The sequence below is a fragment of the Sander lucioperca genome, chromosome 17 (assembly GCF_008315115.2).
Source record: "Sander lucioperca isolate FBNREF2018 chromosome 17, SLUC_FBN_1.2, whole genome shotgun sequence".
In the NCBI taxonomy this organism is placed as follows: Eukaryota; Metazoa; Chordata; class Actinopteri; order Perciformes; family Percidae; genus Sander; species Sander lucioperca.
In genome coordinates this window covers 15,735,265-15,753,556 of record NC_050189.1, presented here as the reverse complement: position 1 = coordinate 15,753,556, position 18,292 = coordinate 15,735,265, and the positions used below count along the sequence as shown (strand labels likewise).

The 18,292-nt window shown below is 40.5% G+C and overlaps 1 protein-coding gene across 4 annotated transcripts; it reads right to left on the bottom strand.

The window, feature by feature from the left end:
* Positions 1 to 220: 220 nt before the first annotated feature.
* LOC116060890 (Fc receptor-like protein 5) lies at positions 221 to 17,565 on the bottom strand. 4 transcript variants are annotated; one of them, XM_031314650.2, is made up of 7 exons: positions 17,470 to 17,563; positions 5,748 to 5,753; positions 4,431 to 4,528; positions 4,155 to 4,190; positions 1,554 to 1,814; positions 1,040 to 1,474; positions 221 to 919 (listed from the first exon to the last, which is right to left on the bottom strand). In XM_031314650.2, exons 3-7 carry the CDS (start codon positions 4,459 to 4,461, stop codon positions 807 to 809), a joined length of 876 nt encoding a protein of 291 aa, XP_031170510.1. In that variant the 5' UTR covers positions 4,462 to 4,528; positions 5,748 to 5,753; positions 17,470 to 17,563; the 3' UTR covers positions 221 to 806. The 4 variants fall into 4 exon arrangements, with proteins under 4 accessions (XP_031170510.1, XP_031170507.1, XP_031170511.1 ...); XM_031314647.2 differs by lacking the exons at positions 4,431 to 4,528; positions 5,748 to 5,753 and having other exon boundaries at positions 17,470 to 17,565; XM_031314651.2 differs by lacking the exons at positions 5,748 to 5,753; positions 17,470 to 17,563 and having other exon boundaries at positions 4,431 to 4,703.
* Between the last annotated feature and the right edge of the window lie 727 nt (positions 17,566 to 18,292).

The following is an 18,292-nucleotide window of genomic DNA, read 5'->3' as shown; positions in this document are numbered from 1 at the left end:
TCCTGGGCCTTCACCTGCAAAATGTCACTCAACGACACGCCAACCAACCAAGTTGTTTAACAGTATATTTGTACAGCTTTCACTACAGTTGATGCTCAGAGCAGCCATGTTGGATTGTGATGTTGGAGTTGGTGAGGTTCAACAGCAATATGGACAGCCAGTAAAAGCCTCCTCCTTCCTCTTTATAGTTATGATCACATTGGAACAAAGCACAGAGAGAAAAGATGCTCATCATTTTATTTTATTTGATCTGAAGAGATTGAAAACTTGGCATCTACGACATGAACAACAACACGACTTACAGCAGAACCTGAACCACTATCTGCTACTAAAGTCCAGTTCAGAGCAAAGATAGCAACGAGAAGAAACCTTTACTTCTGAAGCGGCCTGTTTCAGCTCGACTAAAACAAGCTGATGGTGTCGCTGGGACTCAGATGGTTACGTTTTCAGAGGCTGGTTTTGGAACGGTCAAATCAGCTGCAAACTATAGAAATGAAATGATCCATTTTATTTCTATGTTTCAAACTGTCAGCTGTTGGAAATGGCAGAAATTTAGATGGAGGCTCAACGAGCGCCCCAGAGTCATCTCAATGCAGAGGATACACCGTCTCATCTCATTGGTGTAAACTAACAGGTTTCAAAACTTGTTTTCATCGCAAATCTTTGGACTGAACTGGGCTCAGGTTAACATCCTCCATCTACAGGTCAAACTAGAACATGTGGAGATCCACAGGGAAGATTTCTGAGACTTCCACTGTTCCTGATTTATGAGGACTTGAAACATTTGAGCTTCTTCTCAGATCAGTTCAGAAGTGATGCTCCGTGGTGACAGCAGTGATGACATCATCATAGTCTTCATCCAATCTCTCCTGAGCCTGGGTGGGTGGGGTCATCACCACGGAGAAGGGCAGGTCATTTCCTACAGTCAGAGCAGGTTAGAAATGTAGATAATTGATGAGCTGTTAACTGATCAAGACCAGAGTGGTGGTATGAGATTGATTGATCGATCGTAAGGTCAGTTAATGATTCAGAGTGTTACCTGTGGTCCTGTCTCTATATAGAGACACCATGATGAAAGTGGAGATGCAGTACGGACAGAACACCACCAGGTGGACGACCAGTCTGAACACAAGGGGGAGGGGGTCTGAGGTCGAAGGTGGTTCTGAGGTTGTGTCAGGAGGCGGCAGAGAGCTTGGAGGTGGTGGGCTGAAATCAAAGGTAACCTCCTCACCTGTGACAGAGACCCAGCTGGGTGGAGACTCTCCAACACTGCTGATGTTGCACTTGTAGAGGCCTTCATCAGACCTGGAAACATGGTGGATGGTCATGTGACCTGCAGGCTCAGTCCTGATGAAGGAGCCATCTTTATAGAAATCAGCTGTGAGGTTGGAGGACGTCTTTGTTTTACAGTGCAGAGTGAGGTCTTCTCCCTCCGTCACAGGGAGGACAGGACTCTGCAGGATCACTGGTCCACCTCAACACAGAGACAAACTACAGCATGTCATCCATTCACACACAGCTTCATCAATACTGACTCCACAGTCTGATCTTACCAGTGACAGTGATGTTGATGCTGTTACTGGTTGCTCCCTCTCTGGACTCACACCAGTAAACTCCACTGTCCAAAGGGAGGATGGCGCTGATGATACAGGAAGAACCAGCAGATTTTCCCCAGTCTTTACACTCAGCTCTGGTTTCTTTGTCTGTGATCCTCCTCAAAGTCCATTCAGCAGAGCTGTCGTCCTCCTCACAGCTCAGAGAGACAGACTGTCCTCTAAACATCTGAGATCTGCTGGGACTCACAGTCAGAGAGGCTGGAGGGAGGAGGGAGAAGAATGTGTTGTGGTTGTTGTTGATTATTACTGCTGGTTTTCAGCAGTTTAAAGAGAAATGGGCTGCTGAGATTTTGAACAAACCAAAACTTAGAACCTTTAGTTTGATGAAAAATGAGTTTGGTATTGAAAAGTATGCAAAATATCATCTGTCCGAGGTGAAAAGATTTGCGTGTTCAGTTCAGGTCTGAATACTCCCTCTCCATATTGAAACAGGACGTTGGTCGGGCACCAGTGAGGAAGACAGACAGTCTTATTTATGTGATCTCAAGAATCTAAAATTAAGATTAGATTAAGTTTTTAAGATTAAGTTAATTTTGCTTTGTATTGTCCATATTATCATGATTTAAGATTGCAATTATTTAACAAAGTTAAAGTAAAAGAGATGAGGCAGGATATACATCTGTTAGTTTGGTTGTTTGAACATAAAACATGTTTTATACTTTTTACAACAAGCATGGGCTAAAAGGAAGACTGCTTTGTATCGATGATTCTCTGTCTGGTAGTGACATATATTTACCTATTTATTTATTTATTTATTTATTTATTAAATTTTTTGTGTTTGTAGTTTTGGTACAAAATGTCTAGTTAACAATGTATGGGGTTACATTATTGTGTTGTGGCTGCTGTAATATGTTTTCTTCATTCTTTATTTTGTGCAGAGTAGAGTATGCTGTGTGTGTATATGGGTGTCATGTAAATCCGTGTGGGATGAGCCACTTAGTGGCATGAGCCACTTAGTGGCATTACACGTTAATAAAAAATATATCATATCAAAGTTACTGTGACAATCACTGCTTTGGACAAAGCGTGACTGGGCCTCTGATACTTCATATTAATTATCTGGGAAACTTAAGGAATCAGCTCATTTCTTTACACTAAGCTGCACTAATTGATCTAAGCTGGGAAACCTTCCTTCATGTTTTCTCCCAGGATGCTCCAATATCTTAACCTCATTGTGTGTGATGTTTTTCATCTTTACCTTTCTCGTTTTCTACGTTTGCTCACAACAAGTATCTCTACATTAAAGGGGTGATGCATTAATTTACTAAAAATGCATAATTAATTAAGAAATGCATTAAATTGAAATCGGACACCATAGTTAGCTTTATAAGACCTTGGGGTACATGTTGTATAAGTGAAGTGACGAAATTCAAACTGTAAATATAGCTACTCTAGTTATGCTGGCAGCTGGCAGTCGGCCAGCTGAGCCCCGAACCTGAGAAACGGTGACTTTCACTGGGTATGGAGGTTCAGGCTGCCGCTTTCTCGTCAGACTGTGGAGCTCCTAGCTAAAGTCCGACACGTCTTACCAAATTTGCAACTAGCCATCAATTTTCGTAAAACGGCCCATATTTGAGCTTTATATAGTTGATTTTTCGCATAAAAAAGTCTCAGAAGTGAATTTAATAACGAAATAGCCTGACAAACAATGTATAACTTTGCAGTGTCTGAAATATGAGACCTGCTGTCTCGTTTCCAATGTGTTTCTATGGGGTTCGCTCAAACCAATCAGCGCGCAGCTCATCTAAATATTCATGAGCATACCATATTTGGAAGAAAAGCTCTTGTTCCAAATAGAACCATATTCACAGGGTAGTGAAGGGCCTAATAAAATAACATTCGGGCAATTTTCAGCCCAACCAATGTTATATACTCTATTAGGAGACCTTAAGCAACAGTGTAAAATACCCTATATAATCATTCTATCACCCCTTTAAAGCCACTCACAGTTTCAAAGGGATGTGGTTAACCATATCTGGTATTCTGGGGAGTTTATATATGTGAATGAGTGTGAACAAGCCTGCGGATATAGATGTTGGTGAGATGTATCGTTCATGTGCAGGTTTAATAAATACCAAACTTTTTGTTCGTACAAACACTTTTCACACACACACACACACACACACACACACACACACACACACACACACACACACACACACTGACTAATTGTTTTACACATGCTTTGATAAATGAGGCCTCTGGCTTCTCAGTCAAACTTTTCAAAAATAAACAAATCTGTACTTTGAATACACACAATAACCCTCTACACATTTTAAAAGTACTGTTAATGGGATTTTGTATCTAGAGGGTGCTGATGGCGCAGTGGATAAGACAGATGCCTTTGGTGTGGGAGACCTGGGTTTAATTGCCGCTGTGACACATCAGCCAATGTGTCCCTGAGCAAGACACTTAACCCCTAGTTGCTCCAGAGGTGTATGACCTCTGACATATATAGACATTGTAAGTCGCTTTGGATAAAAGCGTCAGCTAAATGACATGTAATGTAATGTAATGTAGAGGAAAAAGTGTACTGACCTTGGTTTGTTGGGCAGCTCAGCAGTGAGATCAGAACTGAAGAGATAAGACATTCAGGTTAGTTTGAGTTTGGTTCGGTTTAAAGTTTAAAAGAATTTAAATAACACTATGAAACATTTACACAACCTTTCAAAATTCTCATAATTTTAACGTTCCAGAAGCATTGTTTTAAGCCAAACATTGCTGTATAACCTAGACTTTAGATTTCTCAGTTTTCTTGCCTTTCTTTTAGTTTTTTTAGCATTGTTATCATAAATGCACAAAGAGTTTACTTACAAAGCAGCCGCAGCAGAGATGGTTCCTCCATCCTTACATTTGACCAAATGATGTCTGCACTTTGTTCACTTCATAGTCGCATCAAGTAAGCCCCCCTCCTTCCGTCTATGTGACTGGCACTGTGGTTGACGAGAAGCCGCCTCGGCCAAAGTTGAATACTTCAGTTGCACATGCATGCATACTCTCATGCATTCATGCATTCATACACATCCTGCATAACATCAGTATGAGGGTTTGTGTGCATAAGTACGGATTAGAACTGAAGAACATATGTATATGCAAGTAACTTTAAATCTTGGCCTAGGCAGCTTCTTATAATCTTGAAACAAACGAGCCATCTCTCTGTAGGTGCAGCTTCCTCCCAACTACCCAAGGTGTGGGGGGAAGTGAACACAACCACACCTTGACTCTGTTTAACCACTGAAACTTGGTCAGAAATAGACTAAAATAGACTGTGGAGCTGCATACCAAGAATCAACCAGCTTTATTGCCAAGTAGGTTTCCATGTGAAGGCATTTTCTTTGAGGTTTTGGTGCTGTCAAAATATGAATATGTACAAGGGTTAAAATGTCGGGCCAAATACACCAGGGTTTTAAAAAACAAGTGTGAATGTAAGTGGGAGTGAGATGGTCATTGTAAAACTCTCTTTGGATGAAAGCATCATATCAGTTGAGTCAGCCAGCCAGCAGATGGCAGCACAGCACCTTCTCTTTCTTTACACATGCTCAGTTCTAACTGTGTGTCAATCACTGCTCAGGCACAAGCATATCATAGCGTTCTATCCTCCCCCTTCACACACAAGCTGAAGAAAGTTTTCCCACCCTTCCCCACTCTTCACATGCACTTGGCCAGATTCACAGGTGAGACAGCTGGAGCATATCAAATGCAATGGCAGAGAAACAACCATCACAAGTAAAACTCCCGACTCCTCCTTTGGCAACAAATGCTTACACAGCCAAGACACGTAACAAAAATAGGACGGATGAAAAGATTGCAAAGAAGAAAGAAGTCGATCGAGCAGGGGACGTCACTAGCCTAGCCTACAAAATCTACATACTATTTAATTTATTACAGCAAATTAATGCAGAAAGTTAAGTTGTTCAGAATATAGCATATATAATAAATATCATAAAATAATTTAGTTTAGGCTATGCCTTAGTGCCTAGACTTGCCAACAAATGCCTGTTGTTAGAAGAAAACAAAAATCACCCCACTCTTTCTTAGCCCTGTAGATCAGTGGTTCTTAAACTTTTAGACATCAAGGACCCCTAAATTATTTTTGTGAAAAATTATTATAGTGAAAATAAGTTATTTCACTTCTTGCTGGGGACCCGCTGGAACCCCCTCAAGGACCCCTGGAGGTCCCTGGACCCCACTTTGAGAAGCATTGCTGCAGACCATTAACGTTACATACCTCAATCAAACCACTTCCTTCAGAATCAGCTGCCCTGCTAAACTCCTGCTTCTCTCTCTCTCTCTCTCTCTCTCTCTCTCTCTCTCTCTCTCTCTCTCTCTCTCTCTCTCTCTCTCTCTCTCCCTCTCTTTCTCCCTCTCTCTCAAAATATCTTCCAGTATCCATCTGCTCACAGTACAACATCATTAACAGTGACACTATGACATTTAGTTTTCTGTGACAACATTCTGTGGGGACTGTTAATAGCATAGAGATAGCATGCTATATTAATGGCAAAGAATAGAGAACTTCGGATAGCTAACTAGGTTAGTTATTTCTTGTATTTCACTCATTCACTCTAGCTTGACTATTGTTTACCATAGTCAGCTAAAACCTTTATCTTTATCTCAAGTAAACGTAGCTAAAATTAAGCAAGTAAAAGTCATTAACAACAACTTAGCAGAAATGTTATTAGCTTTAACGTTATATTTTGTAACTTCAAACATTGAAGCACTTAACTAAATGTGCAATGGTTCTTTCACTGCATAGACATGGCTCAAGAGTATGTTGCATGTTTTTGTTGCCCATTGATGTTGACATTTCCAACTTCTAAGTGGCCTATAGCCTACGTTAGTTATGAAAAAATGATGTTAAAAAATGTATAAATGACAAATTCATGACAAAAGGCAAAAGAGCTGTGTACGTGCACACGTTTCAATAATGTCGGGCTGTAATCGGGTTGGGCTTTTAAAAAGCTGTCAATCAAAATGTACTTGTGGGGCTTTGGCCGAATTCTGTCGGCTTCGGGCCTTGTCGGGCCGAACTTTTAAGGCCCACGATTACAGCTCTATTTCAGATGATGATAATCCCATCTGACATTTCACTGCGTCTTTGGAGTTTTTGGAGTTTATTTGTAATTTACAGACAAACAACATATTGTATGCATCTCTACAGATACCAGGAAGGTTCTTCGGCCATTACATCGACTCCATCGAAACATCAGAGGAGAAAGCATTCTTTGCCGACAGTTTCCATTATTTTTGGAGATTCACTTTCAGAAAGGTAAGAACATGATTGTGGTGTGCATATACCTGTTGTATTTATGGAATGTAATTACATTGTTTTGGTTGGGCTCTGATGAACATCATGAACATAATCACAATACAACTTGGGGCCATTTCCTTAACATGGATTTGATATTCTGACAATACTGATGACAATAGGCCCTTGCATACAACTTCAATGTGGAATACATTTGTATTCATGAAATATCTCTTCAGAGATGATGACTTTGCTGGAGAGGCCCTGGGACTCAGTGAGGCTGAGGAAACAGCTATACAGGTTTTGGAGGAAAGGTAGGTTTGGTTTTGATGCTATGCTACCCTGTTCACACAGATAACAACATATTGTATGCATTTGAACCACATGTATTGGTCTTAAAATCTGTGTTGCTGTACCTTTTTGAGGCATGTCATCGTTGGACATTCAAGATGACATTGATGAAAACCAATTCAATGACATTCAAAATTCTGTGCCACAACAACTACCTGTGCCTGAAAAACATCAAGTCCAGAATGAGGGCGACATTGTCGGTCAATCTACAACTATAACAAACCATCTCTGCTTAAAACAGCTTGCAGAGTATCTGTTATTGCCAATCCCACTGTGTACAGCAAAAGACTCACTGACATCTGGCAGTGGAACTCTCAGTACGGCTACTTTACTTTACGTACTTTCAAGTACGGCATGCGAGCTGGTGATCTCATATTGGCATCTAATATTCTCCTGTCTGGAAATAACTATGCTAAAGTTGCACTGCTCTTCAAGTTCATGAACATGGGGATTGTTGAGCGCTCTACCTTCTTCAGAATACAGGACCAGTACTGTGTGGATACCATCAAAGACTTTTAGGATGACAAAAGAGCAGAAGTCATTTCCAGGCTGCATTCAAAGAACAACATTGTAGGTTTGGGTGAGTATAACAGTCTTGGCAACTGAACAATTTGGGGATTATTAAGTCCCTCTGGCTGCAGTTCCTGTAACTCTTTTAGCTCCTACTTCAGGGCAGGGTCTTTTCGCTGTTCCCTTTTCAGTATAGGAACCTAGGTCAATGAGGGTCGGATTTCCAGTACAGACAGCCCAACAACAGGACAATTTTAACAGTTTTCGCCATCTTATTCATCACTAATTTCACTTCTGACAACATTTTAGGCGAGAAATGAACTGCTTAGATTTCGAATATAGGCAGTCTTGCGAAAATTGATGCCGAATTGACAATTTGCAGAGTTGGAGTTGAGAAGCTCCATGAAATGAGGCGACAGCCAGGAGGGGCTTGCCCCGCCCTCTAGCTCGTCGCTCGGCCATGACTGGCTCAGAGACCCCGAGGTAAGCTGGAGGTCTCTCAGACCGCTCTCGTAAATAAGAGGCTTTTCTTTCACCGTTGACGGATCGTTTGTTTAAATATCACAACTCATGACCATCATAAGATTAACGGGAACCTGTGGTTAACTGTCTTTTCGGAGTTAAACTCCACAAGCGTGCCCTGCGGCTGGCTGTCACACACACACACACACACACACACACACACACACACACACACACACACACACACACACACACACACACACACGTCCACAGCGCAGCAGGCAGAGGCGGGGGAGAGAGAGATACGTTTCTCTTCGGGAGACTTGTTTAAATTATGACAAATATGCTATATACAATAGATTTAGTATTTAGTTCATACTTTTTTTGGTGTATTTGCTTTCTGATTTTAACACTATAAAGACCGTTGCCGTGCTTGCATCACTCCCTTACCCCTCCTACCAGTTCCTATGGCCACTTGGCCAGTGGAAATGCACTTGGAAAAAACGGTTTTGGGGGAGAGCAGTTAGTAGATCTCTTTAAAAGTGGACTTTTCCTATAACTACGTTTCTGTAACTACTTGGTCGGAAAGCGACTTATTGCTAAATAATTTGACCTAAAGTATAACCAAGCAAGGGTAATATAAAACGTATTGTATACAGCCTCACTGTTACATCTGGCTAGTTCTCACGTCGGTGTGTTCCATGCTTGTCTGTTTATTCTCTGGTTGCTTTGGATACTATACTCATGCACGGTGCTCCAGAGCTAATGTGCCCGTGCTCTATGTGCACAGCTCTCCCTTGTGGGGGAGGGGCTTAGGAGGTGGTTTGGTTTTTAGCAGAATGGGGAGAGGGACTGAGAAGTTGTCGATGTTCAAATTTGTTGGCAAAGTCCTGGATCTTCACAATCTTACCTACAGCACCTTTAACTCACTTAGCATCTCTATCAGGTCTATAGTGTGTTGGAGAAGAAGAGTAATATTTCAGTCAAAAGACTTTAATTTGTGGCAAACTATGGGTTAAAGAATCTCCTTGGATTTGTGTCATCCAGTTTACAATTTGAATAGCAGTTTATATCATAAAAATATCTAGGAATATATAAAATCTTTCGTCTATATGACTTTAAGATGTGTTGTCACAAAGGTAAACTGAGTGATTTGAGTAGAGAAGTCATGTCTGTTTGTATGACGTAACACACACACTCTCGTCCTGACTCTGCAGAAAGCAAGCAGAGTTTTTCCTGCCATTGTCACAGTGAAATCTTCCAAGGATGGGGAAATGGCTGTGGAGTGTGTGTTGCTCTGTGCTATTGTGGTTGTGATGCGTGTGATGGGCTTGAAATTGGGATCTGAGAGTGTGGGTGTGGGGAGACTGATTTATTTTTAGTATGAGTTTGTGACAGAAAGCATGTTGGAGAAACAGTAGGAAGAGTAGAGCAGGATGGACTGGACTATACTCTGATACACAACAGTAGGAGATCAGCTGTTGGTCTGCAAGGAAACAAAATGAATACACTCTACATGAGTTCAGTTCCAACAAGTTATTCTATCTGATTACAAAACATGTCATTTCACATTCAGGTTCTTCTGGGAAGGACACAGCCATGAAGCTGAACTGACTTCTAACAACAAGAAGACAAAGATATAAAACTAAAACACACATTCAGACACACCTAGAGTCTCCAGCTATAATAAAGAAATAAAGATGATCTCAGAGCTGATTCCATCTGTGTTTAATCCAAAGGATACACAGGGAGAGAGAAGAGGACACTGAGGTCATAGGTCACTACTGCATGCTTGTCATGTTACACACGGAGCACTTCACAGGAAGAGAGAAAGCTGAACACACAGATTCCAACATAATACAAAGCAAAAATAGGCGCACATATTCAAATATATAAAAAGTAACATTGACCAACAAACATATTTGGGGTTTGGGGGGCGGCACATGTTTAGCATCGTTTGGACGGTCGGCCCAAACGATGCTAAACAGGTGCCTTTGCACCAAAAAGCGTCTCTGTGTGGATGGCCTCTAAGAACAACATCACGTGTCTCTCTTAAAGCGACAACACTGTCAGTGTTTGAATCTCCTCATCAGATCAGAGTTCAAGCTGAAATACTTTGACTTAACACTTGGAATTTTAAACAGTTTAATCATTGAGTCCCAGGGAAAAGACAGGCAGTGTTTATCAGTGAGAATTATTGATTTGTTTGTTTAAAATAAAAGTGATATCCTTTAGCAGCCTGCTCTCGTGTTCTCCCTGTTTTAACATACAAACTTCGGTAACACTTTACTTGAAGGTATCTACATAAGAGTGACATGACACAGTCATGAACACATGAACCCTAACCCTAACCCTGATCATAACCCTAACCCTGATCATAACCCTAACCCTAACCCTAACTCCAACCATAACTTGTCATGACAAAAACTGAATGACGCTTACTAAAAGAAGCATTATGTCATAAACGTTTATGACTTGTTTATAATATTTATGGCACATTCATGACGAACATATTTTTTGAAAATACAAATCGTAATAGTATTTTTAATATTATATGTAAACACTGTATGGATATTGTTCTTTTTCCTTTGGTGTGTTGCTACACACTTTTTATTTCATAGGTATATGTATATATATGTATGTGTATTGTATGTATACGTATATGCATGTGTATGTGTATATGTGTATATATATACTGTATATCTATATGAATTTTAGTTTTGTTCCCAATAGTTTATCAGTTTATAACAGTTTATCTTATTCAAACTGCAAAATAACTTTGCGTAAAAGCCGTTGAAGCCCCGGCAAAAAACAAACACAGGTATTGTTGCTGCTATTGAACTGTATTGTGTTTTACAGAGAGGTGTTTTTATTATTTTGTCGACCACATTTACTGTATATCAATGAACTAAATAACTTTAGGAAACACGTTTCCATCGTTTCCCATATCAAATTCCTCAACGTCCTCTAGTAACCCTACGAATCCTACTATAGCCTCTGAGTACAGACCTAAACTTCTCTAGGTTCAGAAACAAGAACATGCCTTTCAGCCAGGCGGGGAAAAGGGAGGGGGGGAGGGGGGTGTGCAGTTTGCACATGAAGCTGATGACTCACACATTCCACATAGACGACCACATTTATGTATATCAATGAACTAAATAACTTTAGGAAACACGTTTCCATCGTTTCCCATATCAAATTCCTCAACGTCCTCTAGTAAACCTACGAATCCTACGCCAAGACCCGCCCTTCAATAGCACTCGATTGGTTGGGGTTAGGCAACTGACAGCTCTACATGTAGGGCATGGACGCCTGGCCAATAGTAGTGTGTAAATGCTATTGAAGGGCGGGTCTTAAATTCGCAACCCAGGCTGTCACACCCACCACTTAAACATATGCAGTCGGACAGCAGACCAGTTCTTTATTAACGCAGGGGAGCTGACTTTGGTGACACACTCTCTCTAGATTAGCCAGTTTTCTCAGCTTACTAGCGACTTCAGACCACCAGAGGAAAGCAAGTGATTTCTAGATTAGATATATTATACTGTCTGTCATTCCTGTGCATGCTGCTCAGCGCAGCGGCACAGTGATCACAGATAAAGTTAAGACAGCAGCAGATCCTGCACTTTGAAACATCAATGACAGACACTCTCTCCACTCTCATGGCTTCATTTTTGATCCTGTTGTTCCTCCTGTCTGGAGCAGCTTCTGGTAAATATCAGATACTTTATCTGGAAAAGATTTATGTAGACTTTATTTCTGACCCGTGTGGTTATGATGCATGTGGTGAAAACAGTTCCAGGTTGTGTACAGTGTATAGATTATGCAGGAGCTGTTTTACATGTAATCTTTCAAAAATAAGGTTTATATGGGCTATATGTGTAGTAGGTCTATGTGAGGAATAATAACGGTAGTGTGGAGCGAGCCGGTGTGTTATGGGAATGAAATTATTGTAAAGAAGCTCTACAGAGAAATCACAGACCGTAGAATGATGTGACTGACCAACATAGGCTAAGTAAGTGTAGTAAGTGTTGTGTTCGACTTTGTCAGTTACTTTAACATTTTAAAGAGGGATTGCCAGACGTGTTTCTGACTGCGCAGTTTTTAATGAAAAAAAATGGGGGGGGGGGGGAATGCCATTAAGGACAAAAGCTTAGGCCGCATTTTAGTACAATGCAAATACATTAAATAACCATATACGTGTACTACTAAGAATTAACATGTGTTTCATGGAGCGGAAGATATGATGACTAGTTGTCTATAAGGATTGTAATGGTGCAGAAAGTCAAACTTCAGATCCATCCAAGCTTATCTGCAGGAATCTGTGAGGGAAACGGATGTAAGATAACCAAACTGGAAAACAAGATTGGTGTACCCAGGGCAGGCTTAGTAACAATTACCCTTGTATGTTTGTCTATACAGGAGTAACAAGGCTGTTTTTAAAAGATAAGGAGAAGAAAGTACAAATGTTGCGTGAAAATGTAAGGAGTAGAAGTAAAAAGTCTGCTGTAAAATAACTACTCCAGTAAAGTAATGTATAGATACCCAAGATTTCTACTTAAGTAAGGTAAAGTGTACTTGGTTACTTGAGACGTCTGTGTGTGCATCATTTCTTACATAGGACAGACATTCAAATTCAGTTAGTACAGGAGAAACACTGTGGACATTTTCTAAACCAGTGAGGATATTAAATAATATATTCTATATGTATTTAATATGGGAACCAGCCCTTAGCTTAAATAGATTGAAATTCATTTATTCATGCATTCATTAGTAAAATGTCACTTTTTTTGGATACTACTCTCATATTCTGTTGTGACACATCAGGAAGTTTAATTTAGAGTCTGAATTGGAAAAGAGGGCTCTGATTGGCTGGGCGAATGGTGCCATTCTATCACATCACAGTGCTATATGCTAATGATTCCAAACCAGGGTTACGTCTACGGTTGCCTGTAGAAATTATAAGTATAACATTATTTATAGTATATAGCACCTGTAATGAGAAATGAAATTCATTAATGAGAAATGAAATTCATTAGAGGCTAAAGCTTAGACACCAAAGTTTAGAAAGTTTGGAAACCAAACGACAAGTTAAGATTAAAAAAAGATTGTAGTTTGGATTGAAACACTCTTAGCCAATAGTCAATAGTCTTGTGTTTTCTCCTTAACTTCTTCAGGACATGAACACCTGTTTCCTGGGTGAAAGTCTTGTGTTTTCTCCTTAACTTCTTCAAGACATGATCACCTGTTTCCTGGGTGAAAGTCTTGTGTTTTCTCCTTAACTTCTCCAGGACATGAACACCTGTTTCCTGGGTGAAAGTCTTGTGTTTTCTCCTTAACTTCTTCAGGACATGATCACCTGTTTCCTGGGTGAAAGTCTTGTGTTTTCTCCTTAACTTCTTCAGGACATGCAGTGTCCTGACTGTGGAGTCCTTTTGAAATGGAATCATTATTTTTTATAATAAGTTTCTCTCTCTCTCTCTCTCTCTCTCTCTCTCTCTCTCTCTCTCTCTCTCTGTCTTGCGAAATATTTTAGTTTATTAATATTATTTTATTGTTTTTCAGACACCTTGGTTGTAACAGTTGATCCTGGAGATGATGTCATTTTGCAATGTCAGGCTGCTGATTCCTCTATTAGTGCTGCACAGTGGAGCAGACCTGACCTGGTGCCCGACTACGTACTCTTAACCATCGATGGACACCTGGACACAACCCACCAGCATCCATCCTATAAGGACAGGGTGGAGCTGGTGGACAGAGATCTGAAGGACGGAGACGTGTCTTTAATTCTAAAGAATGTGAGCAGCAACGACAACGGAACATACGAGTGTCGAGTTAAACCAGATGAGTCAAGACGGAAAAAGAGAGCTTTCAGTGACCTTGAGCCAATCAGAATCATCCGTCTGCAGGTTACAGAGCCAGGTGAGGTAGTCTCTCTCAGAGAGTTTTTCTGAGTATCAGGTTGTAGCTGCAGTTTCTAACATCAGAGAGGATGAAGACTGCTCCACTATCACACATTTACTGACTCATGTGTTTTATTCACCTTCAGGTCAGGAGAGTGGACACTCCAAGGATGAAAACTCAATGAATGATGTCCCTGAGGATGGAAACACCTCTCCTGTAGGCCGAGACCTTGGACTGGCAGCAGGTGCTCTGATTCTTGTAACTGCTGCAGTGGTTGGTGTCCTGATGTATAGAGGATGTAAGACCCCATCAGTCCCTCCTGCTGCTACTGATGAAGCGCCCGCCACTACACTTGTTTGACAACTCACAGGGACTAGAAATAGTCTCTTCTTTTGCATTTTTTTTTTTATTTTGAGATCAAATTGAATGAATTTTTTAAAAAAAATGTTTTTGAAATCTTCGATTAACAAGTAAATCAATCTAATTGATATCATATATCAGTGTTTTCCGGTCGTTTAAAATAACGCCACATATCCATTCCAGTGTTTCCCCTGTTCACTCTCATCAGCGCACCGTTGAGACTCAATGACCAAGGCAACTGTCTGTGGTGAGTTCACCACAGATGTCTTTGTCCCCTCACAAGCACATTACAACTTCATTTAAAGTGCTCATATTATGCTTTTTGGCCTTGTCCCTTTCCTTTATTGTGTTATATATCTTTTTGTACACGTTATAGGTTTACAACATGAAAAAGCCCAAAGTCCACCCCAAAGGGACTTACCATCTCCAACAGAAAACACTGTTCACTAACTGCTCCAAACAGCTCTATTGTAGTCCAGCCTTTACTTCAGAGACAAACGTGGTCACTTTGGAACACACGTTATAATGCTCGCCTAGCTGCTAGCATGGCACGCTCTCATACTCTGCTTCTGACTGGCTAGTAGTCCTTACCTAGCTACTGAGCATGTGCGACTCCCAACAAAGATGGAACAGAAGTGAGATGCCTCACTCTGTAGCTAAACCAGAGAGCTCAACACACAGGGTGAAAAGAGGAGCTGCAGCAATGTGTAGTACAACAAAAATATGGTGTTTTCTGAAAATTAAACCATGTAAACCTATTCTGATATAACCTCTAAATACAATTATAAAACTGAAAATGAGCAAAATATGAGCACTTTAAAGCTACATTGTTTAAGAATTTCTCCCATCTAGCGGTGAAATTGTATTTGACAACCAACTGAATATTACTTTCTAGCCCCTCCTATTCCGATACCGCTTTACCTCCTACGGTGACCGTATTATTCCAAGGAGTACAACTTCTTCCGTGAGTGTTCCTTCCAGTGTAACAATAGTTTTACGTTTTCGTTATTTTGGTACCATTTCATTGCTATCATCAGCAATCAGGTTCCCAAACGAATACTGTATATTGTATGAGATTAATAGCGTAAGGCAAAGTTTACAGCATAGGCGTTAGAAAACTCTCTCATGAGTTAGGCTTGGGATGTGCAGCTCTCAGAAAAATCAGCAAAGTTTTGGGGACTCCTGGCCTTCATGTTAAAACGTATCAGAGACACCAAAGGAGAGTAACATGCTCTCTCTCTGTGTCTCTCTCTCTCTCTGACTCTCTGTCTCTCTGTGTGTGTGTCTCTCTTTCTTTCTCTCTGTGTGTACATGTCTCTCTCTCTCTCTGTGTGTCTCTCTCTCTCTGTGTGTCTCTCTCTCTCTCTGTGTCTCTCTGTGTCTCTCTCTCTGTGTCTCTCTCTCTGTGTCTCTCTGTGTCTCTCTCTCTGTGTCTCTCTGTGTCGCTCTGTGTCACTCTCTCTGTGTCTGTGTCTCTCTCTCTCTGTGTCTCTGTGTCTCTCTCTGTCTCTCTCGCTCTCTCTCTGTCTCTGCCTCTGTGTCTCTCTCTCTCTGTGTCTCTCTCTGTGTCTCTCTCTGTCTCTCTCTCTCTCTGTGTCTCTCTCTCTCTGTGTGTCTCTCTCTCTCTGTGTCTCTGTGTCTCTCTTGCTCTCTCTCTGTCTCTCTTTCTCTCTCTCTCTGTCTCTGTCTCTCTCTGTGTCTCTCTCTCTCTCTGTATTTCTCTGTGTCTCTCTCTCTCTGTCTCTCTCTGTCTCTGTATCTCTCTCTGTGTCTGTCTCTCTCTCTCTGTGTCTCTCTCTCTCTGTGTGTGTCTCTCTCTCTCTCTGTGTGTCTCTCTGTGTCTCTCTCTCTGTGTCTCTCTCTGTCTCTCTCACTCTCTCTCTGTCTCTGCCTCAGTGTCTCTCTCTCTCTGTGTCTCTCTCTGTCTCTCTCTCTGTCTCTCTCTCTCTCTCTCTGTGTCTCTCTCTCTGTCTCTGTCTCTCTCTGTCTCTCTCTCTCTCTCTCTCTCTGTATCTCTCTGTGTCTCTCTCTCTCTGTCTCTCTCTGTCTCTGTATCTCTCTCTGTGTCTGTCTCTCTCTCTCTGTGTCTCTCTCTCTCTCTCTAATTTTCCGGAAAATCAAATCTGTGATAATAATATTTTAAATGAAAACGGTAATTGTTATCATCAACCTTTTAACCGTGGTTTACCGTTACACTGGTAATCGTTACATCCCTAGTGTCCTCTACTCTATGTCCACTGATGACTGAATCAGTCCTGAAATCTACTTCATGGTGGAGATTTTCAACTCTAAAACAATGCTGGACAGTTTAAGAAATAATAATCATATTTTATTTGTGATATTTTGTGAGTAGACTCTGAATCTGCAAAGTTCTCTGTTAGGTACGTGGAGTACATTGTTTTCCTCTGTGTTTGGTCAGGTCAGGCATTTCATTTGTTTTATTTTGTTTGTCCCTTTGTGTCATTTGTATAAGCTTATAGAGGCTGCTATTGTGTAGTTTACACTATGGAGTTGATTAAACTCTGAATACTGTTGTATTTATTAAGTCATCTGATGTAGCTAGTAATATCTCAGAGGAACTGAGGTGACAAGTCTGTCTTTAAATAAGACTCCAAACTGTATTTATTATCTACAATGTAGAATGACATGATGTTTGTAAAAGGAAATGTGTTATGAAATAATGTGAATTATACAACTGACATGGGATTACTAGTTAAAGTGCTCATATTATGCTCATTTTCAGGTTCATGATTGTATTTAGAGGTTATATCTTCTATATATTCTAGGTTCTTTTAAAACTTTTTATGTGAGAAAACAATAGTAATCATAGCAAAGTATCTCTAAAACGTGTCTGGTGGGGGACTTTAAAAATGAAAACTGTATTACATGTGGAGCAATAAGACAGATTTACAGGTTCAATCTTGGCCTCATATTCTAAACATGCTCAGATTTCCAACAGTCTGCTCATTAACCACTGGATTACACTTCACATTCAGACAGGTGAATTGTTGAACTCACCTGTCTGAAGGTGAAGTGGAGGATCATCCATCAGCATGTTAGCATTTAGCATGTTAGCCACAACCAGCATGCACCTGTTGGTGAAGTAACATGGCAGCAGGTGTGTTTTTCTTCTTCTTCTTGGTGAATTACATAATAATGATTAAAAAAAAATCACAATGAACTCAAATCTTCTCAATAACAATAATTTGTCTAAGATACTGAAATCATACATGTTAACAGCCATCTCTTGAGTCCTGTTGTAGAATATATATTAAAAGACACTGTGCTAATATGTTTGTGAAGTTTTGAATCAACTTCGTCATGTTTCTGAATCACAGCAGGTGTGTTTGATTTGTGTCACTTAGCGTGCTGGACGGGTGGGACATGAGGCTAGTGAAGGTAGATGTTACCTTTTCATTCATTCATTCATCCATTCTCTCACATAAACACACATATATATATATATATATATATATATATATATATATATTAAAGTGTCCAGTGTTAATAAAGAAAGATGCCGGTCATGTGCTGAGGCTTTGAGAAGAAAGACAGCATGATGTAATGCAGTCAGACAGCCAGCAGGAGGCAGCTTTCACTCTGTTCTCCAGAGGAGCATTACACTGGGAAGGCTTTCATTTACGGGAAGTCTTTCATTTACGGGAAGTGCAAGATCTGCAGAATAATCAGCTCCACCACTGGAGGGACAAAAGGCCCAGTGGACAGACAGAAACAGAACTGTATTAATGCATCAACATCTGAAAAGAGTTCATTTATATGTTACATACAGATCAGTGCATCTGTTTTCTATCAGATCAGCAGTTTGTCTGCAAGTAAACAT